We start from the raw sequence: 26,993 nt of genomic DNA, 5'->3' as shown, positions 1-26,993 counted from the left end.
GAATGTCAATTTATTTGCGGGGGGGTTGGGTCGGGTCAAATAATTCCACAAAAGCCCCGCAGATTGAAAAAAAAACAGACTCGCACATCACAACCTTACGTAGGAGTGAAAGTGAAACTTACAGATGCTTTACTAGTTCCTCTAAGCCTCCCGCTGTTGTGTAACTCATTTTCCTTTTCCTTACCTTCAGACACTTTAATTTGAGGGAGCAGGATGTTTGTGCCCCATCCCGTGACTAAATCCAACCCAATCTTCTAAAAAAAATGCCAGATCAGCAGCCAATACTGATCAGGACATCCCTAATTGAAAGGGTTCATATTTGTCTAAACCCACTTTTCTTAGTCTGTGGTTCACTTCTTTGTGTATTTGATGTGTTTGAAACTGTGATCCATGCTTTTGTAACTGCTAGACTTGACTATTGTATTCTAATGCACTTGATGCCGGGTTAAGTGACAATGCACTTTCTCGACTGCAGCTTGTTCAAAATGCTGCAGCTCGGCTTTTCACAGGGACACGGAAACATGAACATTTCTCACCAGTTTTAGCTTCACTCCATTGGTTGCCAGTGCGTTTTAGAGTTGATTTTAAAATTCTTCTATTTGGTTTTAAATGTTTGAATGGCCTTGCCCCCTCCTACCTGTCTGACCTGATCCACCCCTATGACCCCCCCCCCCCCGTGCTCTCAGGTCAGCAGATCAGCTGCAGCTTTTGGCTCCAAAAACTAAAAAGAAGCTTTGTGGGGACCATGCCTTTTCTGTTGTTGCCCCAGAACTGTGGCACCAGTTGCCCTTAGATGTTAGACAGGTCCAGTCTCTGCCTGTCTTTAACCCTTTCATGCATGAATTATGAAAACCTTAGTCAAAATTTTTTTCTTGAGTGTTTTTATTCCTCCTTAGGCATGAAAAAACAATGTGATCGAGTTCTTTTTTTCCTTTTCATGGAGTTACATAATGTCCATGCATTTAATTTTTGAAGTAAAGAAACGTGTTTACAACCCAATATCAGAAAGTGAGATGAAAACAATGAAATAAAAACATTTTAATGCTGCTAATCTGATGTTTTCTCACATTTTAACATATTCTAATGCTAGTTATTACTCACTTCATGGAGATAATGTGCAAAAAAAAAAAACCTTTTTGTCTAACAAATAACAATTGATTTACACTAAAACATGTCACTGCAGATCAGGTTCATCAAGAACAGCAAAGTTACAGTAATGGTCTGAATTGCAGTGTTTGGGATGGTGCATAAGTGTCCACTGTGTTGGCTGATATGGAACTAAAACAAAAAAATCCATGAATATACAAGAGAATAGCTGTAGAATAATGTCCACTGTAGTGACCACTGTGCATGAAAGGGTTAAATCAGGTCTAAAAATGCACTTTTTCTCTTTGGCTTTTAATCAATGAGTGACATGTTTCTTTTTTTATATTTTTTATGCTTTTTTTTTTTTATCAGATTTTAATTTGTCTTTGTTTTTATGATGGTTGTATTTTGTTGTTCTTAGCCCACTTTGCACCCTGTGTTATTACTGTTTTTATTTACTTATTTAATCCCTTATTTTATGTTTCGTGTATGGTACTTTGGCCAGCTGTAAAGTTCTTAAAGTGCATTATAAATAAAGTTGGTATGGTATGGTATGGTATGGTATGGTATGGTATGGTATGGTATGGTATTTGGACCCTAATAGTTCATACAGTTCGAATTTGAACCCTCCAGCTGCTGCAAAACTATCTTCAGATTCATTTGGTCAAAAATCCAGTGGATTTCTACAACCTGTTTGAATTCCTTCTTAATTTATTACATTTTATAACTAGTTCCGTCTCCACATTTGCACATATAAGGTCCAGACTCCAGACGAACATTTCTCCAGTATTTCTCCATAATTGTTTGTCAGCAGTAGCAGTTGTAGTCCATACTGAAAATATGTCCAAACTTGGAGCCCATTACCTCAAATGTCCAGTTGCTGGTTGAACGGGACAGAGCAGCACAGCCAACAACCTGGAGGGGGCGGGGCCTGAAGTGGCTCATGTGCATTTAAAGGGCCAGCGCTCCAAACCACCTTTCTGGTGTCATTACTCAGAAATAGGGTTGAAGATGGACCTGTGGAGTTGAATGAATGAAGAATTCAGACCCAAGCAGAGCATTTATAGTTTATGGAGACCACAGGGAATTGTAGGAAAAGGAAGAATTCCATTAAAAAACGACAAATATCACTCCTGTAAATTAATATCAATTCATAGTTTCCGTTTTTCACTGAAATCAAAGGAAATGCTTTTCTTTTCTGGCGGTGACAGCAGATCTGTCCTTCTGAATCAGTCTCGTCCTTGTGGTGCACATAATCATATTTTTTCCATCTTATTCATGGATGGAAGTTGACACTAGCTTGATTTGCAGGAAAATACAGAGGAAGACGAGAAGACAATTTAAAAAAAAAAAAAAAACTTTTAAGAAATGGTTATAGGCAAGTTATGAGGAGAGTGGAGTAATGTGAACTTTTCTTACTGCAAGTCATTCCCACAAACGTTTGGCACAGTCGTGGTGGATGCTTTTACATGAACTACTCATGAGTTCTCTTTGAAATTAAATTATGTACGAGCACAATCTACATGTTCCATTCACATGTTCAGACCACCTGTCACACATAACCATACGATGTACTTTATACTAATCCTGCTTTCTCAGAAATCCACTTTGTGAGGGCACCCAGCCATAGGTGCTGAAATGAAAGGCAGAGGTGCTGTCTTCAGGAGAAAAACTGATTTTCTTTTTCCTGTTTCGCTTCCTGCTGCTGCTCTGTCTGTGCTCCCTTTCAACAGATTTAGCTCTGTGTGTACGTGCAGTCATAACAGTGAGGTCTGACGGAGGGTAATGACTTCTACCTCTGTCTGCCACACTAACACAGGACACGGTCTCATGGGCCACAGCGTGAACATGTCGGGGTGTGGGCTTTGGGTTTGTCTATACATCCTACCGTCCTGCCAGACAGCTGTGAACCTGCAAACTTTGGCACCGCACAACAGAGCAAATGCACATCCCACTGAATATTACATTAACAGAGGAACACCTGTGTAGAAGCCAATAATGTTATAACAACCGATAACATAATAACGGCCGATAACGTAATAAATTTTCCATTTTTAAAATGTAATAGGCCAATAACGTAATATCTGGCCAATAATGTAATAAAAGTCCTGAACCAATAGCGTAATAGCTTTTGGCCAGTAACGTTATAACTTATTACGTTATTGGCTCAGTTATTACATTTGTAAAGAATTTGTTTTTACCAGGCCAATAACGTAATAACCAGCCAATAAGTTATAACGTTATTGGCCAAAAGTTATGTTATCGGTTCAGGACTTTTATAACGTTATTGGCCAGATATTGCGTTACTGGACTATTACATTTTAAAAATGGCAAATTTATTACATTATCGGGGGTTATTATGTTATCGGCTGTTATTACATTATTTGCTTCTACAGTCTGCGTTTGTGTTCATTTCAGTATGAACCTCAGTGAAATTTAAAACGGCATTTATCTGCATTTAATTGTCTAAACATTATGCAGAAAATTACTTCAAATTTATTCAAATTTATTCATTTATTCAAATTTAGTTGTGGGCAGTACATTGCAGTCCGTATTTATGTTGTGCCTTTTGCTTTTTGTTTCATTTTTACCTCCACCAAGGAACGGCAGAAGTTACGTTTTCATCGGGGTTTGTCTATTTGTTTGTCTTTTTGTTTGTTTGTCTGTCTGTTAACAATATAACTCAAAAAGTTATGGACGGATTTGGACGAAATTTTCAGGAGATGTTGATACCTAGGGGTGTGTATTGGCAAAAATCTGGCCATACGATACAAGTCACAATACTAGGATCATAATACAATATATCACAATATATCATGATACTGTTAAAAAGGCAATTTATGGTTTGTTTCTTTTTTTTTTTTTTCTTTTTTTTTTCCTTGAGGAATTGAATTAAACCAGAAATATGCAAAAATACTAAACACATTTTTATTTGATCATAACAGGATCTAATGCTGTATCACAAAATGTTTCTGTGTTAAAACTTAAATTATGTTTTACAGACATTACAGTTTAAGATCCTGTTCAAATGTTCATATTCTATTAGTTCAGAACTAACATCAGAACATTATTTTTGTGTAATCCCAAAAAAGGAATGAACATTATTTAATTAAAGAGTGTCAAATAATAATATATAAAATGTAAACAAAAAAAACACAAAAAACTAAAAATGAACCCCCACAATATATGCATTTGATTAAATACCTAAAAATATCGATACAGTACTTTTTAATATCGATACAGTATTGTGAAATGAAATATCACAATATATTGCAGAACTGATATTTTCTTACACCCCTGTTGATACTGGCACAAGGAACAAATAATTACATTTTGGTGGTGATTGGGGATGGGGTGGGGTGCTGATCTGCCTTGGCGGAGGTCTGCGCTTTCCATGTGCTTTTCTAGTTTGCTGATGTTTTTTACCAGTAACAAACTGAACAAAAATAAGCAAAATGGAGCAAAAATGAACAGAAAAAATGAACAACATAATCCAAAAACATCAACAAAAATGAACAAAATATTCAATAAAATGAAAAAGAAAATCAACAAAATGAACAACGAACACTTTGCACTTAATGTGTCTTTACCCCTTTTGTTCAGACAATGATACTTATGGCATTAAATTTCTAATGTTTTCTTCCAGGTTTATTCAATACATGTCAGATGTTGCTAATTGTTTGTGCTGCTTCTTGTTGCTTTTTTATTTAATGCTTGATTTGTTCCTGTTGACTGTTTGATGTTCACAACATTATCAGAATGAACAAAATTTCTTCTTTATTATTTTATTTCAGTAAGAGGAGAATATATCAATGCATGTTAAGCAGTTTTAAGCAGTTTTTTTTTTAGTTTTTTTTATTACACACAATGACCCATACACTTATTCTTTATCCCCTGTTTGACTTGTTTGGACCTGGGCTCCTTGTCACACTTAATCATCTTTGTTATTGATTAGCCAGTGCTGTTTTATGATTATTTAATTTAACGACATGCTGAAGGATGAGGATTGCCTCAGAACATTACTATTAACCCTATCAATGCACGTGTTTAATGCACATTTTACCTTGCTAATGTATAAAGGCAAAATCCTTTGTATTTTTTTAAATTTTGTAAAAACAGTCAAATATGTTTTAAAAAAAAAAAGCACAGTTTTCACCCAAATATCATAAACCTCCCAACCCCACAACCCTGACTGCAACCATAGCAGCTACGCTGCAGAGAAAGTGATGGAACAACCTGTACTTGACCCAAAATCTAGAATGATGTTCATCCCAAAAAATATTGTTTGAAAAAAGAAAAAAAAAAAAGGAGTCTGCAACAAGGCACCGATGTACAAAACAAATACAGGAAAAACACAACCACATATTAAAAAGAAGAAAACAGAAGAGAAGAAATACAAAATAATACAGTCATTCACAGAATCAGGGATTTGAGGTTTTTTGTGGGTAACCAGTTTTTTCCAGTTGTAGTACGAAATGTTCCTTTTTATGCCTAAAATCCCTTTAAATGGTAGTATTTAGTTTAATATGAGTCATGGATCATAGTTGAATTTAATTAAATATTGTGTCATGGAGTCAGTTGAAATGAAACAACGGCTGCTGTTTTCTAAGAGGGCAGCGTGTTTTTAAGTCTGAGCATTTATCAACGTGGAGAGAGTGTTGTGTGACTCAGTGCCACGATCTCGAATTAGAATAAAGTGACAACAACGCAGCACATAAGATTCTTTGTTGATTACTCAGTTGCTAAGAATAGCCCTGAAACATCAGTTCAGTCCTGCTCTGTGTGAGTCGTCCTGTGTACAGTCAGAGCTCACATCTGTGTTCAGCTGCAAGATGACGCTTCACCAACATGACACTGTGTGTGTGTGTGTGTGTGTGTGTGTGTGTGTGTGTGTGTGTATATATATTCTGCTAGCTTACATAATACTGGAAGGTCTCAGATCATCTGTCTGTCTGTCTGTTCTATGTGTGTATCTGTGCAGTTCTGACAAATTGAGACATTTTTAACTGGCCATTGAATAAAATATCCAAATCTACTGCATTTAATTCCAATTAGGGAAAAGTCTTTTGAAATAAATTTGTGGGAGAGATAATAATTTAGGATATTTTTTTTAGATCTTGGTGAATTCAGAGGAGTGGATTTATCCAGTGGGATGTAAGCTAGTATATAAATTATATATATACATACATATATATATATATATATATATATATATATATAAACATCAAAGAAGGACCTGAGACACTTCAGGTCTTTAGGTGTAGAACTTAACCCTGGTGCTCTCTGGGATCACACATTTGTCTTGTCTTTCACTTCACTGTAGAGGGTAAACATTTGGAAGTGATTTTTCCATTGGCTTTTCACTCCGTCAACCATCTGCCATTGTGTGAAAGCCTGAAAGCCTTCCTGTCTGCTCACCCTTAATGCTGAGTAGAAATCCAGCAGATTTCCCCTCTAAATCCAACTAAGTGCCACACATTACAAGAGCCCCTTTTCCACCACAGGAACTTTGTCAGGAACTTTTTCTTTACCAGGAACTTTGAAAAACCTTGGCATGTTTTCACCAAAAATACCAGAGTAAAAAACTGTCCCACAGAGGGCCTGGTAGGGGGGTCAGACTATTCTGACTCTCCAGAATCCTTGGGGGCCGACTCCTCCGTGTGCATTGCAGTCGTCTGTCTGTCCATCTGAATCCGTTTCAGCAGATGCGCTCCTAACTGCCTGGACCAGGTCGGACGTATTTGTAAAATGTGTTCAAAAGAAATCCAGCAGAAATTTGAGTCAGTGGCTCAAAAACACCACGCCTCATGTGAACACATTTTCAGGAACTTTGAGGTGTGGTGGACACACAAAGCATACAGATTACCAGGAATTCTTTAACCCAGGTAAATAAGTTCTTGGTAATAAAACGTTTGTGGGAATCTGGTGAAAAAGGGGCTAATGTAGTCTGGATCCTGGTGAACACCACTAATATTCTCAACAGCGGACCTGTCCATCAACCATACCAACAATGTATATATGAACTACTAAGTACTAAGTACTTCCTGTTTGTCACTAATGTGGCAGCTTTACTTGTAAAAATATTTTGCAGTTACTCCCACGTTGCTGTCAACTAATGTCGGGTGTTGACTTTGAAAGTCCTGGTCTGGTGTCAACATATGGTGTTTTATGGTTCACAGCTTTGACCCAAAATAATCATGTTGAGTTCAGAGATCATGGTGTATTTAATACACTTTTTATTTGAGCTGGGTGATAAAACCATAATTGCAATTTTTTAATGCATTTATTTTGTTGCGTATGCCGTTTCTTGCAACATTTAAGAAAAAAAAAAGAAAACAGCAAAACCTAAACAAAGACTAAATCATGAAATCAGTGAGGTCAGTGTTTTGTCTTTGTTTTCATCCTTTGTCATTTACATCTTCTGTGGTTCCATTGTTTTTATCTTGTGTCTTTCACATCGTTTTCATGTTATTGCGTCTTTAATGTTGTTTCTGTCTGGTGTTCTTGCTCTTTTCTTTTATATCATCCTAATTGTGTCCGTTTTTGTGACATTGTTTTGACTTATGTCTGTTCCACCATTTTCATCTTGTGCCTTTTTTCGTCATTTCCATTTTTGTCTTTATGTTGTTTTTGTGTTATAACATCTTTTATCTTTTTTATGTTGTTACATGTTTTCATTGTTTATCCAGTTGGATGTTTTATGACCCCACCTGCCCGAAGGGGAGGCAATGGGTATTGTTTTTGATTCACTTTGTTTCTTTGTTTTTTTGTTTGCAGCAAAACTATTGGTTGAATTCAGACCAAATTGGGTTTATAGATTTCCAGTGACCCAGAATAGATGTAATTACATTTTGGGAAAAGTCGGTCTAAGTTTCAAATTTTTTATGAATTTTTAAAATCTTTTTTTCCCCATTTACTTATAATGGGTGAAATTTCAAATGTCTATAAAAACATCGATTTTGTTTCAATTTACTTCAAACTTGGTACATATACAGAAGCAGTTGATATGACATCAGCACACACATAGACATGATGACATCAGCTGGATCCATGATAAGATAAGCTACAATATGTGCAAGGGGCAGAGTCTTTTATATCATTTTTGTTTACTTGCATCTTTTGATGTCATATTCATATTGTTGCATCATTTAGGCCGTCTCATCTTTTATCCACAATTTTGCTTTGCATCTTTTCCTTTGTATTCATCATGTCATGTCTTCAACATCATTTCCATGTTGTTGTGTCTTTCACGTAAATTGTCTTTTACAAATGAACTTCTTCAACTTTCAAACCAGGAAAAAACAGTGTTGTGTTTAACATAATATTTATATCATGACCACATTTCTGGCCCTACTTCATATCACTGAAGTTAGTAAATAAGACTTCCACCTTTTCTTTACAGTTGACCAACCGTCGCTGTCTGAGCTTCTGGGCCAGATCATCCACATCATATACTGTTTGAACCTCTCTTTACAAATAGTTTTGATGTGTTAAAATCTACTTTTCGCCGCTCATTGGTTATTTTTGGTCGACGTGCACTCAGTGAACCTGATGAATGTGCTATTTACTATGTTTACATCAGCCGTCTGTCTCTCAGATGGTCCAAGAATTTAAGTGCAGTCTCCACAAAGTGGCGAACCAAGCAGACGAGTGAAAGGAAGAGCCACCAATCATTTCTAACTAAACAGTCTACATAACCCCAGACCTGAACACCAGGGTGCACACAGGAGTTTTAGGCACATTTGGTAAATACTTCAGACACTTACACTTGTCTGCGTAGGAAACAGGTGAGACCTTGCTGACTGGTAGAAGTCAGTTTAAAAAGGAAACTACCGTTCTCATGCTCCTCCTGTACACATATGTGGATTTCTTATTTCATATTGCAAGGTGCAAATCCTTAAAAATATCCGCTTCATGAAATAAAACCACCTTGTGTAATTAACAGTGAAAAGTATGAAATCACTGAATAAGTTTCAAAAATTCAAATCAGTTTAGCATCTGAAAAGTGAGATCCACAGAAAAACGACAGTGAAAAAGTAGTGTGCAGTAGCAGAACTGAGAATGATCTGTGACTTTAATACAAACTGAATGATCGCCTGTAAACTGAACATGGAACTCAAAATGATAAATGCCTTACAAGGGACTGGAGATGGAAACTAGCCATAGCTATAATCTCCTTATGTGAATCATCAGTTAGTACAGCTTGTTTGTAACAGGTAGAAGTTATACGATGTAATTTGCATTGTCCCTATCAAATAAACTTTATAATTTAAAAAAAAGTATATAAAAAAAAAAAAAAAAAGAGAAATGCCTAAGTAAATGTAAAACATCACACTAACTCTGAACATTTCTAGATTTTTTCCTTTTGAGCTGTTATTTTCCGTCGAATGTCAGTATTTCCTCTAGAGCCCAACCGATTTTGGGGGCCAAAGCCGATACCGATATTGGGGACAAAAAAAGTTGATATCTGATATATTGGCCGATAACGGATATATTAGTCAATGTGTGAAATAAGAACAGTGACATACACAGGATATAATAGTCTTATATTAGATAATGGTGGGCATGTGGATTAACAGCGTGATTGTCGGAGCAGAAGTGAAAGTGAAACCAACACCCTTTACTATTCCTCTAACTCTCCGGGCAGCACAGACACAGGAGCAGAGTGACAGAATCTCTGAAGCAAAAAAGTTAATACATCGGTTCCATACTGACTGATGTGTTTAACCCTTAGGGGTCCACGGTCCTGGCCCTGTGACTGAATCACATGACTTATTCAACACATTGTAGCATCGGAAGTCGGTCATGTAGACCACTGGGGAAAACTGCATTTCAAAGTGCAGACTTCAAACACTCTCCCACTTTTAATTCATGTTGATAGAGCAAATACAACCCAAGATATGATGGTTTGAAACCGGAGCAAACAAATGTGAGTGAAAGTATGAAAATGAGGTGGGGGGGGGGTGTTAGATTTCTGACCATATCTTCGTCATTTTTTGTCCTTTTTCAAAATGGAAAAGTGACTACTGACCACATGTCATCGGAGCCACCTGCCGCTCATTCCTGGTCACTAGTAAATGACTGTTCCACCTTGTTGTGGTTGTAGTAGCTGTTTGACGCCCCTGGATCAGAATGTGGAGTATGTGCCGTCTCCACTTGTAGCCGTTTGCCTGTACTACAGTTACCATCTCATGCTTGACAGCTCTTAAACAATGAGCTGCTTCCACTACTCTGCCCTTGAAGGGGGGCCTTTGAATTTAACGGTCAGCTTTTCATCCTCACAGAGAGTAGCCAAGGGTGAACAGTAGAAGGGAGGCCTTCAGTCTGCTCTGTTGTTCACCTCGTCACATCTTATAAGACATAAGAGCCAGAATGTTCCAGGAAGGTAGCTCATACTAATGACACACTTTATGGACAATTGCCGATTCAGTGTAAAGTTAATGGTGCAAAGAGTAGCTTTTTCTCCGACTGTGTCCATCTGCCCTGTGAGGTCCAGTCCACTCAGGACCACTACACAGGGTCGGTATGGTGCTGGAGATGCTTGAAAATGTTGTTTTCCAGGTCTGAAAAGTGCTTGGATTTCAGTTGAAGTGCTTGAAAGTGCTTGTAATTCTAACTCTGTGATGTGATTTATTTATTTATTGTTTATGACTTGCATTAATTATTAACTTTTTCCAAACATATCACATCACACATCAAATACTAACATCAGAGCATTGGTAAAATTACCCACCCACTCGTAACCAGAAGGGGTCTTCACTTCGATATGGTGGCTTTTATCCCACACACATCAACTTTAAGTATCCATGTATATAATGTCTACACAGAGGTGTCTAATCATAATATACACACATTAGAGCCCGACCGATATGGGATTTTTGGGGCCGATACCGATATTGGGGGCTAAAAAAAAGCCGATATCCAATATATCGGCCTATATCCGATATTGGCCGATATCCTAAAAATTGACCGATATATGAAATAAGACCATTGATCTACACAGGATATAATAATCTTATATTAGATAACTGTGAACAGGTGGATTAACAATTGCAGAAATCTTTGTTTATCTCACAAAGGAGCAACTGCAAAAGTTACAACTGACCTGTGTTACAAATGTCCCCAGTCTCCCCTACACTATTGAACCACAGACTAAGAAAAGTGGGTTTAGACAAATATGAGCCCTTTAATCTTTAACTTGGTTCAACTGTGTCTGAAGAACGCCAAGTGGCTTCCCTTATTTTGGATAAAACTTAGTGTTCTCCTTTAATTTCTAAACCTTTTGCTATTAGATGTTGATATTAGATGATGATATTTAGATGTTTATAGCATAATATGATGTAATTATCCAAATTACGTCCAAAAATAACGAAGAAAGACTCTGGGTTTAAAAAGATGCATTCCTTTTTACTGCAGCAACTTAAAAATACACATACAACTTTCACAACTCATGGCATACATCAACTTACTTCTGTGAAAATTCATAAGCTTCATAGGTCATGCTAAGCCTCATGGGAAACGTAGTTATCTTTATGCAAACAATCTTAGCATTCACTATTGCTTATTTTAACTCCACTTTTAACATAAATCACAGATGACATGTACTGTATATTTTAGTCAGAAATAAATGCAATTCCAAATGCATCATGAAATTATAATAAATCCATACACAAATTACTCATTTATTCATTTGCACATCATAAAACAGCAAGAGAAAATTAAAAAAAAAAAAACAACAACAACATTCAAACAAGTAACATCATTGTGCAGGAGAGGCTAGAAGCCAAAAAAGGCTTATATACGAATACTTCCCCAGAAATGAACAACACACAGAGAAAAATAAGAAACAAGAATTAAAAATACAATATAACTCAATTAATAAACTGGAGTAAAAACAATAAAAACACAAATCACATTACAAATCATCAAATCAAATGATATACAGCCTTACATTTTTTCTTCAATTAGAGTCCTTTTCAGATGCTTTTCAACAATGATAAAGAAGATGTTGATTGAAGTTCAGGTCGTATTCCACAGATTTGGCCCACGATATTTCAGAGAATATTGACAGAAGTTCGGCAGTACGGAAGATAAAATTTGCTTGAATATCGTGTAGGATAATTGTGATACTTTATACTTTATCTATACTTTATACATTATACTTTATCTTTCCCAAATAAAGTCACAACATAGCATAATGCACATCATTGTGATAAAAAGTGAAAGAAATAGTCAGTAGTAAATGTAGGACCAATAGGATGAGGAATTGTTTGGTTCCGCCAGCCATTGTTCTGCTGAATAATTCTTTGTAATGTTGGTGCTATTGTCTTTAATGGACTATTTGTTGTATTTATTGTTGGTTTGTTGTCCGTGTGATACTGCTGGCTGTAGAACAAATTGCCCCTCGGGGATAATAAAGTTTACTTTGACCTTTGACCTTTTAGTATATGTATTCCTGTAGATATGGATTTGACTCCAGTGATAAGGTGTTGTGCTGTAAACATTTGAAAACAACCCTTAAAAGTGCTTGAATTGGACCTTTAAAACTCTGTCCGAGCCCTGACTCCACATGTGGATCCAGTCACTGTGGACTGAACAGGGACCACAGCTGGGGTTGGGTCCCATTAGTGCCGCATAACATTGTTTCATATTCGACACACATTTTGGACAAGAGGCTGTCGTCTTATTTATCCCTAATCAGCCTTTGGTATTTGAATGTAACAGGACAACAAAAGGCAGCTACTGAAGATCTGACTGATTAAAGTTTCCTCCTTCATGATGTCATGTAATTTTGTGGACACGAAGCGTAAACACGGGTTCCCAGAGTGTAAACAGACTGCTCTGAATCTGTGGATCGTAGTGGTTCTGTCAGATGGGGCTGGGCTCTGCTTGGCTGTGGACTCCCTTCAGTGGATCCAGCTGGGCGGGGGGGCCTCTGCTGGTCTGTTTGGGGCCGCTCCACTCTGTCTGTTAGACTTCCTTCAGTGTTGACAGTATGATTGGTTTGGCTCTGAACTGGGACTTTTCTGACCTCGTGGCCTGCACTTACCTGGTTCTGTTGTCACTTGTATTCTGCTTTTACTGCCTGATTCGGATCCAGAGGTGTTGCCGTGCATGCGTTGGATAAATGCCTCTGGAGTGGAACTGAATTCCTAACTGTCATCTCTGCCTTCCGTCACATTTGGGGGACTGGGGGTGTTGCTTTGGCGACCCTGATACAGCCATTTGTAACTTACTACACATTCACACTGGAGTTGATTCATGGCAGTGCAGCCTTATGGGGTTAGGTTGGTGTCAAAATATTCATGTGCGGCCAGAGCACAGCTTCACTGTCAAACACGTTTTGGACACGCCCCCAACATTACTACCTATTGGACTGACCCTTTACAGACTTTGTCTAAGATTTTTAAGAGACAGATCCCTCCAGGCCAAATAACAATAATGTGGGGTGTGGAACCAACAGGAGTGGACCTCAGAACTAAATAGAGGGTTGTTTTGAAGAGTGGTGGTGGTGGTGGGTTTAGGAAAAGGAAAAAAAAAGTTCTGGCAATAGAGCTCCAATTTTCTCAGATTTTGTCATTTATATTTATATGATTACATTTGAAAAATCTAAAAATGGGCTGAAACCAATATTTAAAATGATATTTGACTGATAGATGACGCTGGTACTGATGTTAATTTCTGTTCCTTCATTTTGTTTTTGTTATTATTTGTCCCCCTTAACTAGGGATGGGAATCGAGAACCGGCTCTTTTTGAGAACCAGATCCCAGTAGCTCGATTCCTTGGAATCGTTTGCCTGCCCGTTTATCGATTCCGCCTTCGTTGCTCATGTGTGATGACGTCACACGTACGCTGCGTTGTTATGGTCAGAACGTAGCCAACATGGTGCTGAGGCAGAAGCGATCTAAAAAGACGACACCAGGTCCACTGGAACACTGTCAAAGCTTCTGTGTCTTCAAAAGGGTGGAATCCCTCCAATATACTCAAACATTTGTCCACAGCATGTGATTCATTTACAGGAATGTCACATATTTGATACGCTACTTAGCGATGGTTGTGAATGTAGCGGCAGAGTGAACGCCGGGCCCAGTATCGGTTCCGGTGCAGGCAACAAACGTCTATCCCCTCAAATACAAGTTTCCGAAGGTAGGGGAAAGGTAATGAGGTGCACAACAACGGGAGACGAGCCGAGCTGAGTCGAACTGGTTCCACATAGAGGACATGCGGCAATAGAGGAATTAGTAAAGTGTCTTAATTTTCACTTTCACTGCACCCCCACCCCGGGCCTGGCGTCATCTGTTTTTATTATTTGTCCATACTGTATATGTTATATTTTCTATGCAGAGATGGAAATATAAAAGACAGTTAATGCAAACACACCCGTATGTACTCTTTTATTCCTTCACCCAATGAGAATCGATAACGAATCGGATCTATGAGCAAAATCAATAATGGAATCGGAATCGTTAAATTCTTATCAATTCCCATCTCTACCCTTAACACAGAAACCTTTATTATAAACATATAAATAGTTCCTGTTTTAAGGCTATCAGCTCTTCAACAGATTACCTTTGAATGAACACAGATTCAAACCTACAAACGGACGAAAAACCTTTAATAGAACATCCACAACATAAAATGAACACACCATAAAATCTGTCTTGTTTGGTCTTTGCCGCTTTTCCTTTTTTTTCTTTGTGTTATTTGTTCAAATTATTTCCAAATGTCATCCTCTCACCATCAATATGTGACTTAAATATGCGACTCATGTTAAGCCCATCCTGTTAAGTGCATTTTCCAGATCGTTCTGTCAATTACAGCGTCTCATGATGTGGTTGAGCAGATTAAGTGTCATCTGTCCAGTCTGAGCTGGACAGAAAAACTGCACACACTCACTCACCACAGTCTCATCCTCCGTCAATCTTTTTTTTTTCAGTGTTTTTGTCTTGTTTTGTCTTTTATGCCACTTTGGTTTGGTTGCATCGTTTTCATCTGGTTCATTTTATGTCACTTCTGTTTTGTTCATTTTACATCTTCTACATTATTTTGTCTTGTATTTTTGCCAATAATCTGAAACCATAAATACTCTGATTACTTCCACTTTCACTCAGGACCAAAAATCAACCCTTTAAATGTAAAAAAAAAAAAATAAATAAAAATGCTTGACATTTATCATAACTCTGATATTTACTGATGGTTTTTGGCCATATGTTTGTATATATTACAGGTGTCAAACATGCTGTCCTGGGGCCATAACCGGCCCACCATAAGGGTCCGATCCGGGTCCTGGGATGAATTTGTGAAATGCAAAAATTATACTGAAGATATTAACAATTAAGGATGTTTAAATCATTTTAGGTCAGTTCAATCTAAAGTGGGTCAAACCAGTAAATACTATCAGACTAAATTATCAATAATGAAAAACCGCACATTTTTCTTTTTCTTTCAGTGTAAAAAAAGCAAAATTACACAAAAATATTTATATTTACAAACTATCCTTTTGCAAAAAATGCAAACAACCTGAAATCTCTTAATAAAAGTATGTGGAATTGTCTAATATTCAGTCTGTTATTAAATGTTGTGTGTATTTGTAGATCCACTGTGGTCTGTACATTAGATTGAACATGTATAAATGATAAACTAAGGCATAATATTGTTAAAATTGCATGTATTTTTCTTCAGAATTTCCAGTTCGTTCATATTAGCTCATGTTATGTTCAAGTACAGTCCGTAGATGTAAACATTTTCATTACGGAATTTGACTTTTTTCACTCAAAAACATAGAAAAAAACATTGGAGTTGACATTATTTATCAGTTCTGATTCTATTATTTAAATAATTTTTCTGGTCCAGCCCACTTTAGATCAGATTAGTCTGAATGTGGAACCTGATCTAACAGGAGTTAGACAGACCTGGTCTATAGTAGTAGTTTTATGTCCCAGGAAACTGATCCATTTGGTGTTGTTCGTGTGTTTTTTTTCTACTGTAATGGAGCAGTGAACTGAAGGTCTGGAGCCTCCGTGTTTCTCAATGTGTATGTGGACTTGTCGTCGTGTTCATGTGTGTGTGTCTGCTCATGTGTGCGTCTGCTCATGTGTGTGTCTGCTCGTGTGTGATTGAGACTCCTTCCTCTGGTATCCTGGTGGGAAGCTGAACAGCTGGGCGTTAAGCAGCTTTCACCGTCAGAGAATCTGGACGTTGTGGTCGTGGCCTTACCCACCCCCATCCTACACCACTATCCTGGACCCCTACCCCCCTAACCCCTTATCCCCCTACCCCACCTCACACACACTGGCCTGGTCCACATAAAGAAGCGCCAAACAGTGACTCTGTTTTTCAGATGTGTCTTCAGCAGGGGTGTCAAACATGCGGCCCGGGGGCCAAATGCAGCCCACCAAAGGTTCCAATGCGGCCCCCGGGATGAATTTGCAAAGTGCAAAAATTCCACAGTCAAGGCTGTCGAACTCATTTTAGTTCCGGTTCCACATACAAACCAGTATGATTTCCAGTAAAATAATAACAGCATAAAAACCTACAAAAAATAATGACTCCATATTTTCTTCTCAGTTTGATGTGAAAAAAATATTACACTATGCCTGTGGTTCCCAACCTTTTTTGGCTCATGACCCCATTTTAACATCACAAATTTCTGGCGACCCCAGACATTCAAAACTGAGACTTTTTTTTTTTTTTTTGCTAAAATTTATTTGTTTTTGATCATGTAATTGTTTGCCATAGTGTCTTTGTGGCACATACTTCAGGGCAAAAATAGGGCCGACAAGCCACTCCAGGACCCACAAAAACTAATGTCACTATAAAAAAATATACTGAACACTATAAAAAATATACTGAACACTATAAAAAATATACTGAACACTATAAAATAATATACTGAGCACTATAAAATAATATACTGAACACTATAAAATAATAGACAAATATGAGCCCTTTCAACTCATGTGTTTTATACGTTATTTCTATTATATACATGTTTTTCTTTTTCTTCTCTTGTGGTGGGTTCTTCAGATAAGCCTGTTGAGCTTTTTGCCTCTTCCTGCACTGTAGTGATTTTCTTTTATCTCTGTTATGTTTCTTTTTTTCTTTTGTCTGTGCAAAACTAAACTAATTTCCCAGGTATGTGTTGACAGCCTTAAAAACGGTCAGTTCTGATCTTCTAATATGACAGTGGTTCCAACCTTTTTTCACTCCTGACCCCTTTTTAACATCACACATTTCTGGCGACCCCAGGCATTGAAAATGGAGAGGGTTTTTTTTGTTTTTTGGGGTTTTTTTTTTTTGCTAAAATTAATTTGTTTTTGATGCTGTAATAGTTTTCTATTCTGTTTCAAATACAGGTTAATTTTAGAGGACATTTAGTCTATATAATGTATATTATTCTGGACGGAGGCAGAAAAGCCAGGTGTAGATTACTGCACAAAGGGACAATTTGATTTTCCTGGTCAGGATATGTACAGTCAGTCCAGCTTGGATTTACAAGGCTGACAATTAATACTGAACAAACAATAATTCAAACTTTGAATTATGAAAGAGCTGCAGCATCTGAAACTGACCACAATGAACATTTGACAGATAAACAGAACCACAGTGCTTCAGTTTCACAACCACAGTTTGTCTGCTATGGATTGGGATTGGCTCTGTCAACTCAAAACAGATTTTTCTTAGTAAGTTTTTATTTATTTTTTTTTTAATCAATTACTAGAAATTTCGAATATGACTTTTTTTCTTTTTCTTTTTTGTGTGTATTATTATTTTATGCTTCCTAGAATTTTCATTTCTATATTTTGTTGTGCAGAGAAGCTTGTATCATTTCCATGTTCCAAATAAATCAATAAAAAAATAAAATAAAATAAATTTCAGGTGACCCCATTTGGGGTCCCGACTCTAAGGTTGAAAAATACTGTAGTAATGTGTGAAGACAGGAGCCAGTGCTGCAGAAGTCCAGCTCCAGACTGTAGCTCACATATCACAGAGTGAACAGAGGGTCTTCATCACTGTCCAACAACTGTGCTTGGATTTCTCTCTCTGCCCTGTTTCTCGCTCTCTCTCTCTCTCTCTCACATACTCACACACCTACCTCTGGATAACTGTGGTCACATTTGCCTATTGGCACTGGGCCATCTGTCACACACAGACTGAGGGATCCAGCCCTCATCCTAACATCCAAATATAGTCAACTAGAGCAGCGGAGCACGGTGGGGACTGATCTCCACTCTATCACCACCAGCCCGGGTCATACACTCACAAATGTTGTCATATACGGTCCAGTGAGGCTCTGAACACACTGCTGTGGATGGAACACACTAAGGAAAATGCACCACCTCGTTCACAATAAAAATCCCAAATGCATCAGATCTTCAGTGTGTCCCTAACCTCTTCTTCTTCTTCTTTCCTTGGTGTTTTGCAGAGTGTCGTCCGCTGTTTGTGGCACCCCAAACTCAATCAGATAATGGTGGGAACTGGAAATGGACTGGCCAAGGTTTACTATGACCCTGTCAAAAGCCACAGGTACGTTCACAGCAGACCACTGAGAGGGACCACCTAAAACACAGGTGTCAAACATAGGTCCGCAGACCAAAACCGGCCCGCCAAAGGGTCTGATCTGACCCCTAGTATGAATGTGGGAAGCACAAATATTACACTGAAGATACTAACAATGATTTTAGTTCAGGTTCCACATTAGACCAATCTGTTCTCAGCTGGGTCGGAACAGTAAAATACTATCTTAATAACCTATAAATAATGACAACTGCAAATTCTGCTCTTTATTTTAGTGTAAAAAAGTAAAATTACATAAAAGTGTTTACATTTACAAACTGTCCTTTCACAAATAATATGAACAAACTGAAATGTCTAATGAAAAATAAGTGTAACTGTACCAATATTCTGCCTGTTACTAAATGTTTTGAATAGAATAGAATAGAATAGAATAGAATAGAATAGAATAGAATAGAATAGAATAGGTTTAATGTCATTGTCACTGACTATACAACAAAACTGGGTAGAGCTTACCTTCTTCAACTAAAGCATTCATTAAAATCCACAGTTCAGAGCCTTTGCACACACATACTGATATGTTCATACTACTGTGTTTTTGTAGATCCACTGTAATCTGTATGTTATAATGTACATGTAGGTGAGACCGTTGAATATGTAACCATGGTTTTGTTTTCCAGAGGAGCCAAGCTGTGTGTAGTCAAGAGTAAACGGAAAGAGAAGCAAGCAGAGATGTTAACGCAAGATTACATCATCACTCGTAAGTCCTTCCATGTCTGCACTCGTGGACACCTTAACATGTTGAATCTTTGCAGTCTGTTCCGTCTATGGCTTGTACAAATAGTGGTGTTTGCTGCTTAATTACCTGCTCTCTTACCTGTCCTTGTATCCTGTGACCTTCCACTCACTGCTCTGTCATCAGGTAGTCGTTAACCAAACAGTTCAGGATGTAGTGGCTTTAAGCACTCTGCTCTGATCTACATGTTCAACAGCACGTTCCATTTCATTTAAAGAACCTCAGTACTAACCCTTTGTTTAGATACCACCTGTCTACCATTTTTGTTTTTTTAATTATCTGCCTCAGACATTAAATGTACTAAATGTTACATATTTTAGTTGGATTAATTGGAAAACAAACGACCAAAGTGCTAGTTTGTTGATATTTTCCAGGTATATGATAAGTCAATGTCTCCTGCCACAGTAATTAGACACCAAATATGGGTGTGTCTATTTCCACAGAGCCAATCAAATATTAGCATTTGTACCAGAGCCAGTCACTGATACTGTTCCATGAACTCATTCTCCTCTTGTTGCCACAGTACTGTGGTCAAATAAGGTGTATACTGTACAGTACTGTGGTAACTGATGGAAGGAACAACAAATTAGTGATAGTATGGAATAGGAATTATTGTTGTAAATACTCTATATGTTTTATGGTGTTCTTTGCTCTGTGCAGTCACTGAGAATGAGGCTGGAGAAGGTGGGCAGAGCTACAGGTTAGATGCGGTAGTGTATCATGTGACTTCAGTTCTGTGTACTGAGTGCTGTGGTCTGAATTCTGCACTCTGAACGTTGTCCCAGTGGCTGATTTATATCAGTGTCAGATTTACCTACAGTTTCCGCCCCCTGTTTGAAAATCTTCAAAAAAGTAAAAATAAAATCCTACTCCAACCAGGAATTGAACCCTGGTCTTCTGTGTTGCAGTCCAATATGTTACTGAATGAACTAAATCTATGCTGTTACTAAAGCTGACTTATTTGCTATCTGATTGCCTTGGTACTTTTCAGGATGTAACACGTTCCCAGTCTAGACATGATATAATGAGGGAGCTGATTGGCTCTGTGGTAACAGACAAACCCATATTTTGTGCCACAGTACTGTGTCAGTAGACACTTCGATATGATGGTGTGTTCTTCCACATATATGTTGGTTTGTATCCATTTATCCAATATATTTATAAATTTTCCACTGACAGAACCTGTACACTCCATGTATTGTCATGTGCAGACAGTGTTTGAAGTAGATCTGACACTAATATTCCTTTGGACTTAAACCCATTCTGTCATTAATTCTACTGTTTCACATTTGAAGCCCAGATTGTGTCTGTGAAACTACAACCAACCAACATTTAGGACTGGATTAGTCTGGATCAGAGACTCACACCTGGTCCAGTGGCACTACTTTTATTCTACACTGGAAAAACTCAAAATTGTAGCAAGATAATTTTCACTTGTTCTATCGGCAGATTTTTTTTGCTTAATTTAAGTAAAAAAATCTGCCAATGGAACAATCAATCAATCAAAATGTATTTATATAGCGCCAAATCATAACAAAAGTTATCTCATGACACTTTGCATATAGAGTTGGTCAAAACCAGACTCTAAGCCAATTTACAGAAACCCAACAGAATCTTCCAGGAGCAACAAGTGAAAATGATCTTGTTCAGATTTCTTGAAATCAGATTTTCCAGATCTGCGGTCCAAAAATCAGTTCTTATATCTCACTGAAAAGTTACTCTTTAGGTGATTCTGTCTTATTTTAAGTGTGATGAGATATTTGGACTAGACATGAGAAAAATACACTTGATCAGATTTAGATTTTTTCCAGTGTAGAACCATGTGACTCGTAGACCAGTGTTAGGGTGCATCATTCCCCAAGTCAAAACATTAATTTTCAAAAATCAGTTTGTCCCTATTCTAAATTTGTTCCAATGCAGCTCCTAAAGTTTATGACCAAATTTCAAGCTATTCTGACATTATCTAATGGGTCCACCATGTGAATGAAAATTTTACTGATGAAGAATTGAACGAGAAGATGTGTTAATTCGAGATTTTATTGCAATTTTATAACAATCCACATGACATAATGAAACGCATATAAAGTGACTAAACTATAAACTCTTATAACACTGCTCCAGTGTTCTACCTCTGTCTTTGGAGCCACACAGAAACATTCAGACACATAGTGAAAGCTTTGAAAAGAGCTTTGACAGGCCCATTAGCTGATGGAGTGGGGGGGTGTTGGACTGAATGGACAGCTCCAGAGGACTGTGCCACGCGGCCGTCTTATGGGTGTCCATGGAGTCCGGATCACGCCTCAGACACCCTCCTCTCCCACTGCCACTGTGCGTGATCTGTGAATGCACGCACCTATCATCCCATCATATCAGCAGCCCACGGGCCTGTCATCTGTCCAGTGCGTGCCTCTCACCTCTCATCCCTCCACACTACAAAACCACCAAGCAGCTGCCGCCGACACGCCGTGCCCCATTGGCTACTCAGACATAATTCAGACATCATTTATTGTCTTCCTCAAACTCATGTGATGTCATTGTCATGCCAACAGGGTGTGAATCAGGCAGTTGGACTGAGTGACGCACTTGATGCCCCTGCACTGGAAAATTAGAGGGGACAGGAAACAAGTGACGGCCCATTGAGAAAAGCGAGGGAATCTGTTAACAGTAACCTTTTTGCTTAATGTAGCGTGGAGGAGAAGAATTAACTGTGAGCAGCGACAGGGCTCCTGAATGGAAAATCACTTTATCTAAACCCTTTACTAAAGTGTGTGTTTGGAACCCCTGAGGATAAGAGCAGAGCATACACTGACTTTACACAAACACAAATCTGTCTGTGTGTGCACACACCTTGGAGGGTGGGTCATTCACACTCACATACGTATGCACACTTGTGGCGTTAAGTGCCGGGGCCTTTATTGTGATAGTGTTCACAAAAGTGTGAAGAGTGGCAGTGTCATCGTCTGAATCTAAACACAGGGGATATAATGAATATGTTGGTGTGCACTATGCCAGAAAGAGTACACAGAGGCACAGGGTTCATCAGCTGTTGTGTAAAAACTGTATGTTCAGGAAGGTTTAGGACAGGGGTGTCAAACTCATGCTCTTTCAGGGGCCATATTCAGCCCAATTTGATCTCCAGCGGGCTGGACCAGTCAAATAATAGCATAATAGCCTATAAATAATGACAACTTCAAATTTTTTAGTGCAAAAAATAACAGTAAATGATGAAACTATTTCTATCCAAAACAAAAAAAGATGTGAATAACTGGAAAAAACTGAAATTTCTTAAGAAAAATAAGTACAATTTTATCAATATTATGCCTCAACTTATGATTTATACATGTGCATTACAGATCCGATCTACAAAAGTACAAAACAGGCAGAACGTTGTTCAAATTGCACTTATTTTTCTTTAGACATTCCAGGTTGTTCATATTTGTTCAGGTTATTGACATTTTACTGTTAAAGGATGTCAGAATTTAATGTTCTTTGCAATAAATCAAAGAGAAAAAAATTGGTGTTGCCATTATTTAGAGGCATAATATCCTATTATTTTTCTCACAGTAAACCAAGAAGAACATTTGGAGTCATTATTTCTAGGTTATTATGCTGTTATTTTTGAGTTTGATGCCCTTGACTGTTAATATTTTCAGGGTAATTTTTGCATTTTGCACTTTGTAAATTCATCTCGCGGGCCAGATTGGAACCTTTGGCAGGCCGGTTTTGGCCCCAGGGCCACATGTTTGACACCTGTGGTTTAGGAGGAGAAGATCAAGAGATCTATGGGGGGAGGGTGCTTTCCATCCAGGTATTTGAATTTGACAAAACTCAGAGTGCATAAACTAAAATGTAAAACTATCACAAATATACTGAAGAGGGAAGGTGATGAATTAACTGAAGGCAAAAGCTAATAAGGGCAATGGAAATAGATTTGGCAATCTCAGTCTCTTGAGATTGTTACTTAAACACAAGCTGTAATTAAGAATAAAGTTGTCCTCCGAAGAGGGGTGGTGGTGGGTTAAAAAAAAAAAAGGAAATAGATTTGGCAAATTATTCCGTGTGCAGACCATGGATTACATGTAAAGTAGGACAGTGGATTTGATTCAACTACACATGACAAGTCAGTGTTTCCCAAGCACAATAATTCTTTATGTATCTCAACTGGGGCACCGTAAAGAAGGGGGGGGGGGGGGGGGCATGACAAATTTATGGGGTCCAGCATTTCTTGGGGGGCCCATAGAGCAGTGGAGGGGGTCTAGTGGATACAGGTTAGTATTTGTGAACATTTCGTGTAAGATCCACTGAATAAGAGAGAAATAGAGGTGGGGAGTCAGACATTGAAAGCATTTTCAGTTTCAGTTCACGCCAGCATAAGTTTTGTTAGTTATGGACAGTGCATTTTCTTTAGACAATTTTCAGTCATTTTTGTTCAAATTTATGACACATAAGGTGCAAGGTTATTATCGTTAACGAAAACTAACGAAATGACGAAAACTAGAATTGTAAAAACATTTTCGCTCACTGAAATAAATAAAAACTATAATTAAAAGAAAAAAACGATAACTAACTGAAACTGTATTGTGCGCTTACAAAACTAACTAAAACATATAAACATTATGGATAAAATTCCCTTCGTTTCCATCTTTGTCAATGTCGGATTGATACGAAATCGATTTATTTCGCTCTAGCAATTTTATCTAGCGGCACCATACGACACTTCACGGTCCGTCACTTGTCGTCACTTGTGGTTTCCAGTCGTCTTCTGGTCCCCACTCTACCTGGAAACATGGAGACTAAAGTTGGGAGAAAGCATCAGAGTCCTGTCTGGGATTTATTTGAATACGACAGTGAGGAAGAGAAAAGATACGACGAAACTAAAATTAATACTAAAACTAAACTAAAATTAAGCATTTAGAAAAAAATAAATAAATTAAATAAACTAAAACTAATAAAACTAGCAAACCTGCTCTAAAAATGAATTAAAACTAACTAAATTAGAGAAAAAAGTCAAAACGAAATAAAACTAAGCTATAATGAAAAATCCAAAACTATTATAACCTTGATAAGGTGGAAACTTGCCTGTTGTGTGATCACCCACTTCCTAAACTCTGCTTTTCTGTGACACATACCCCAGTGTTTGTCATGTCCAGACGCTGAAGCCCCTCCCTGGACGCCCTGGCAGCTTCATTGTGCAGCTGTGTTGTGTGATGTTGACATTTGTCTTTGTTTACTGTGTCCTCAGCTCATGCCTTACCCATGTTCAGAGAGGCCCGTCAGCGGAGCACCAGGAAACAGCTGGAAAAGGACAGACTGGACCCCAAGAAGTCCCACAAACCTGAACCGCCCGTATCTGGACCAGGTAACATTCGGACATTTTAAGTTTGAAACTATGGAACATTCACAGGCAAAGAAGGAAAAGTAAAAAAAAAAAACAAAAAAAAAAAACAAAAAAAAAAAAAACAATAAAAGAAGCGTCCCCTGTCATGAGGCAGCTCTAGTAGTTTTTCTGGAGCCTGTTGTTATTACTGGTGCTTTTGACTGGATGAATACAGGACTGAGTCTGAGGCAGATGTACAAATCCACAGTTGTTGATGTGTCAGTATTATGCAATCCAGCTGAAGAGCAGAGCCAGAACAGCTCCCACTTGGCCTCTCACACATCCACTGAAGCCTCATATTAGTTTAACTGCTGCCATAGAGCCAGGCATCGCCAACTGTCTTTGTATCCACTATTATTTCTTTATTTTTAATCCAACCCACATTTACACACACCACCCCCATATATGGCCATTGGTATGACTTGAGCTGTTTTTCCTTATTCTTAATACATTTCCTCCTTTATTGTATTCCAGATGTCAAACAGATGCCGCTCTTTATCTACATGTTGGAGTTTTTCCATTGACTCTAACAACACGTTCATGGTTATTTTAAAGGAAATGTGTGTTCAGACATTTAGAGAGAGACACTAAAGGGTTCTAGAATTAAATAAGGCAAGGCAAATTTATTTGTATAGCACAAATCATACACAGGGCAATTCACAGTGCTTTACAAAAATGGAAAAGAGACCGGTTAAAACACACAGTTACAATTAAAACATAATCAATAAAACATAAATAATCAATTAAAATAAAGTAAAAGAGAAGAGTAAGCCGTTTAGAAAAATCAGAATTAAGAATTTAGGAGTCGAGTGTTGGCGTTTGACAGAAGGTCACATGTAACACATTTTTTAAACCTTTAAAGGGGTTTTTCTGTACTATGGAGATTCCATTAACAGCATTGGGAAGTTACGAACCAGAACATACCTAGAGCTACCAAAACCATGAAGGCATTAATGAAAGCGTCAAGCTCATTGTTTGTGCATCTGCATTATACTTCTGATACTGCATCAGCTGATAGTTTACATTACAGTTGTATGAGCTTACCTCTTTAGTCTCACTTCTGTTTGCAGTGTGGTTTGTGTTGATATCTACTCTAAAGATCTGTCTGTGTGTGGAGTTTGTATATTCTTACGCGGTCTACATGGGTTCCACCATCCATAAACAGACACCTTAGGTTAACTGGGATAGGGTCCGGTGTCATGTACAATTTTTACCCCCATGGTTTTTTTACGCCCTAAGAATCATGCTCATGCTCCAAACCGTCGGGCATGTGCAGACGCATTCTTAATGGATGTAACATCTGGTAGTAAAACCTGTCGTACTGAATTTACCCCTGTGCAGATTTTCCAAAGAAGATAGTAAAACTGAGGCGAGTTGATTTCCATATTTTTGGGATCACTATAACAGTCAACCATGGGTTAACTTAATTGATCTGGTTGACATTGTTTTTGTTAAATCAGAGTGAATGGATGTAGGATTATTCATTTATATGATGTTCCTCTGACAGTTACACAGTCAGTAACTGTTAAATGCAAATTCCAATATGCACATGATATAAGATGGATTTGGAGTGGAAGATGTCAGCCTACAAGGAGCAGACGGAGATATGGATGGAGTACTGGAGTACTGGTAGGGATGGGAATCGAGAACCAGTTCTTTTTGAGAACTGGGTCCTAGTAGCTTGATTCCTTGGAACCGTTTGCCTGCTTAACAATTCTACTTATCAATTCTGCCTTCTTTGTGTATGCGCGATGACATCACGCATACGCTGCATTGTTTTGGTCAGAACGTAGCCAATATGGTGTTGAGGCAGAAACGGTCTAAAAAGATGACACCAGGTCCACTGGAACACTGTCAAAGCTTCCATTTCTTCAAAAGGGTGGAGTATCTCCAATATATTCAAACATTTCTCCACACAGCATGTGATTCATTTACAGGAATGTCACGTATTTGATACGATACTTAGCGGTGCTTGTGAATCTAGTGGCAGAGTGAACACCAGGCCGTCATCTGGGCCCAGTTCCAGTTCCGGTGTGGGCAACAAATGTCGTACCCCCTCAAATACAAGTTTCTGAAGGAAGAGGAAAGGAAATGAGGTGCACAACAACGGGAGACGGGCAGGGTCAAACTGGTTCCACGTAGTGGAAATGCTGCAATAGAGGAATTAGTAAAGCGTCTTTAGTTTCACTTTTACTGTACGGCAGCCCCCCCCAACCCAA

General features: G+C 38.1%; 1 protein-coding gene across 1 annotated transcript in view; it reads left to right on the top strand.

Annotated features, from left to right (window-relative positions):
- Positions 1-26,993, top strand: part of wdr70 (WD repeat domain 70) — a 115,434-nt gene that overhangs the window by 78,277 nt on the left and 10,164 nt on the right. Inside the window, exons 14-16 of the mRNA XM_030149186.1 lie at positions 18,513-18,613; positions 19,282-19,361; positions 24,640-24,756. Coding sequence (XP_030005046.1) covers positions 18,513-18,613; positions 19,282-19,361; positions 24,640-24,756 — 298 coding nt within the window. The remainder of the gene's footprint in view (positions 1-18,512; positions 18,614-19,281; positions 19,362-24,639; positions 24,757-26,993) is intronic.

The sequence above is a fragment of the Sphaeramia orbicularis genome, chromosome 12 (assembly GCF_902148855.1).
Source record: "Sphaeramia orbicularis chromosome 12, fSphaOr1.1, whole genome shotgun sequence".
Classification (NCBI taxonomy): domain Eukaryota; kingdom Metazoa; phylum Chordata; class Actinopteri; order Kurtiformes; family Apogonidae; genus Sphaeramia; species Sphaeramia orbicularis.
The sequence above is the reverse complement of the archived record's forward strand: the minus strand, read 5'-3'. Positions and strand labels throughout refer to the sequence as shown.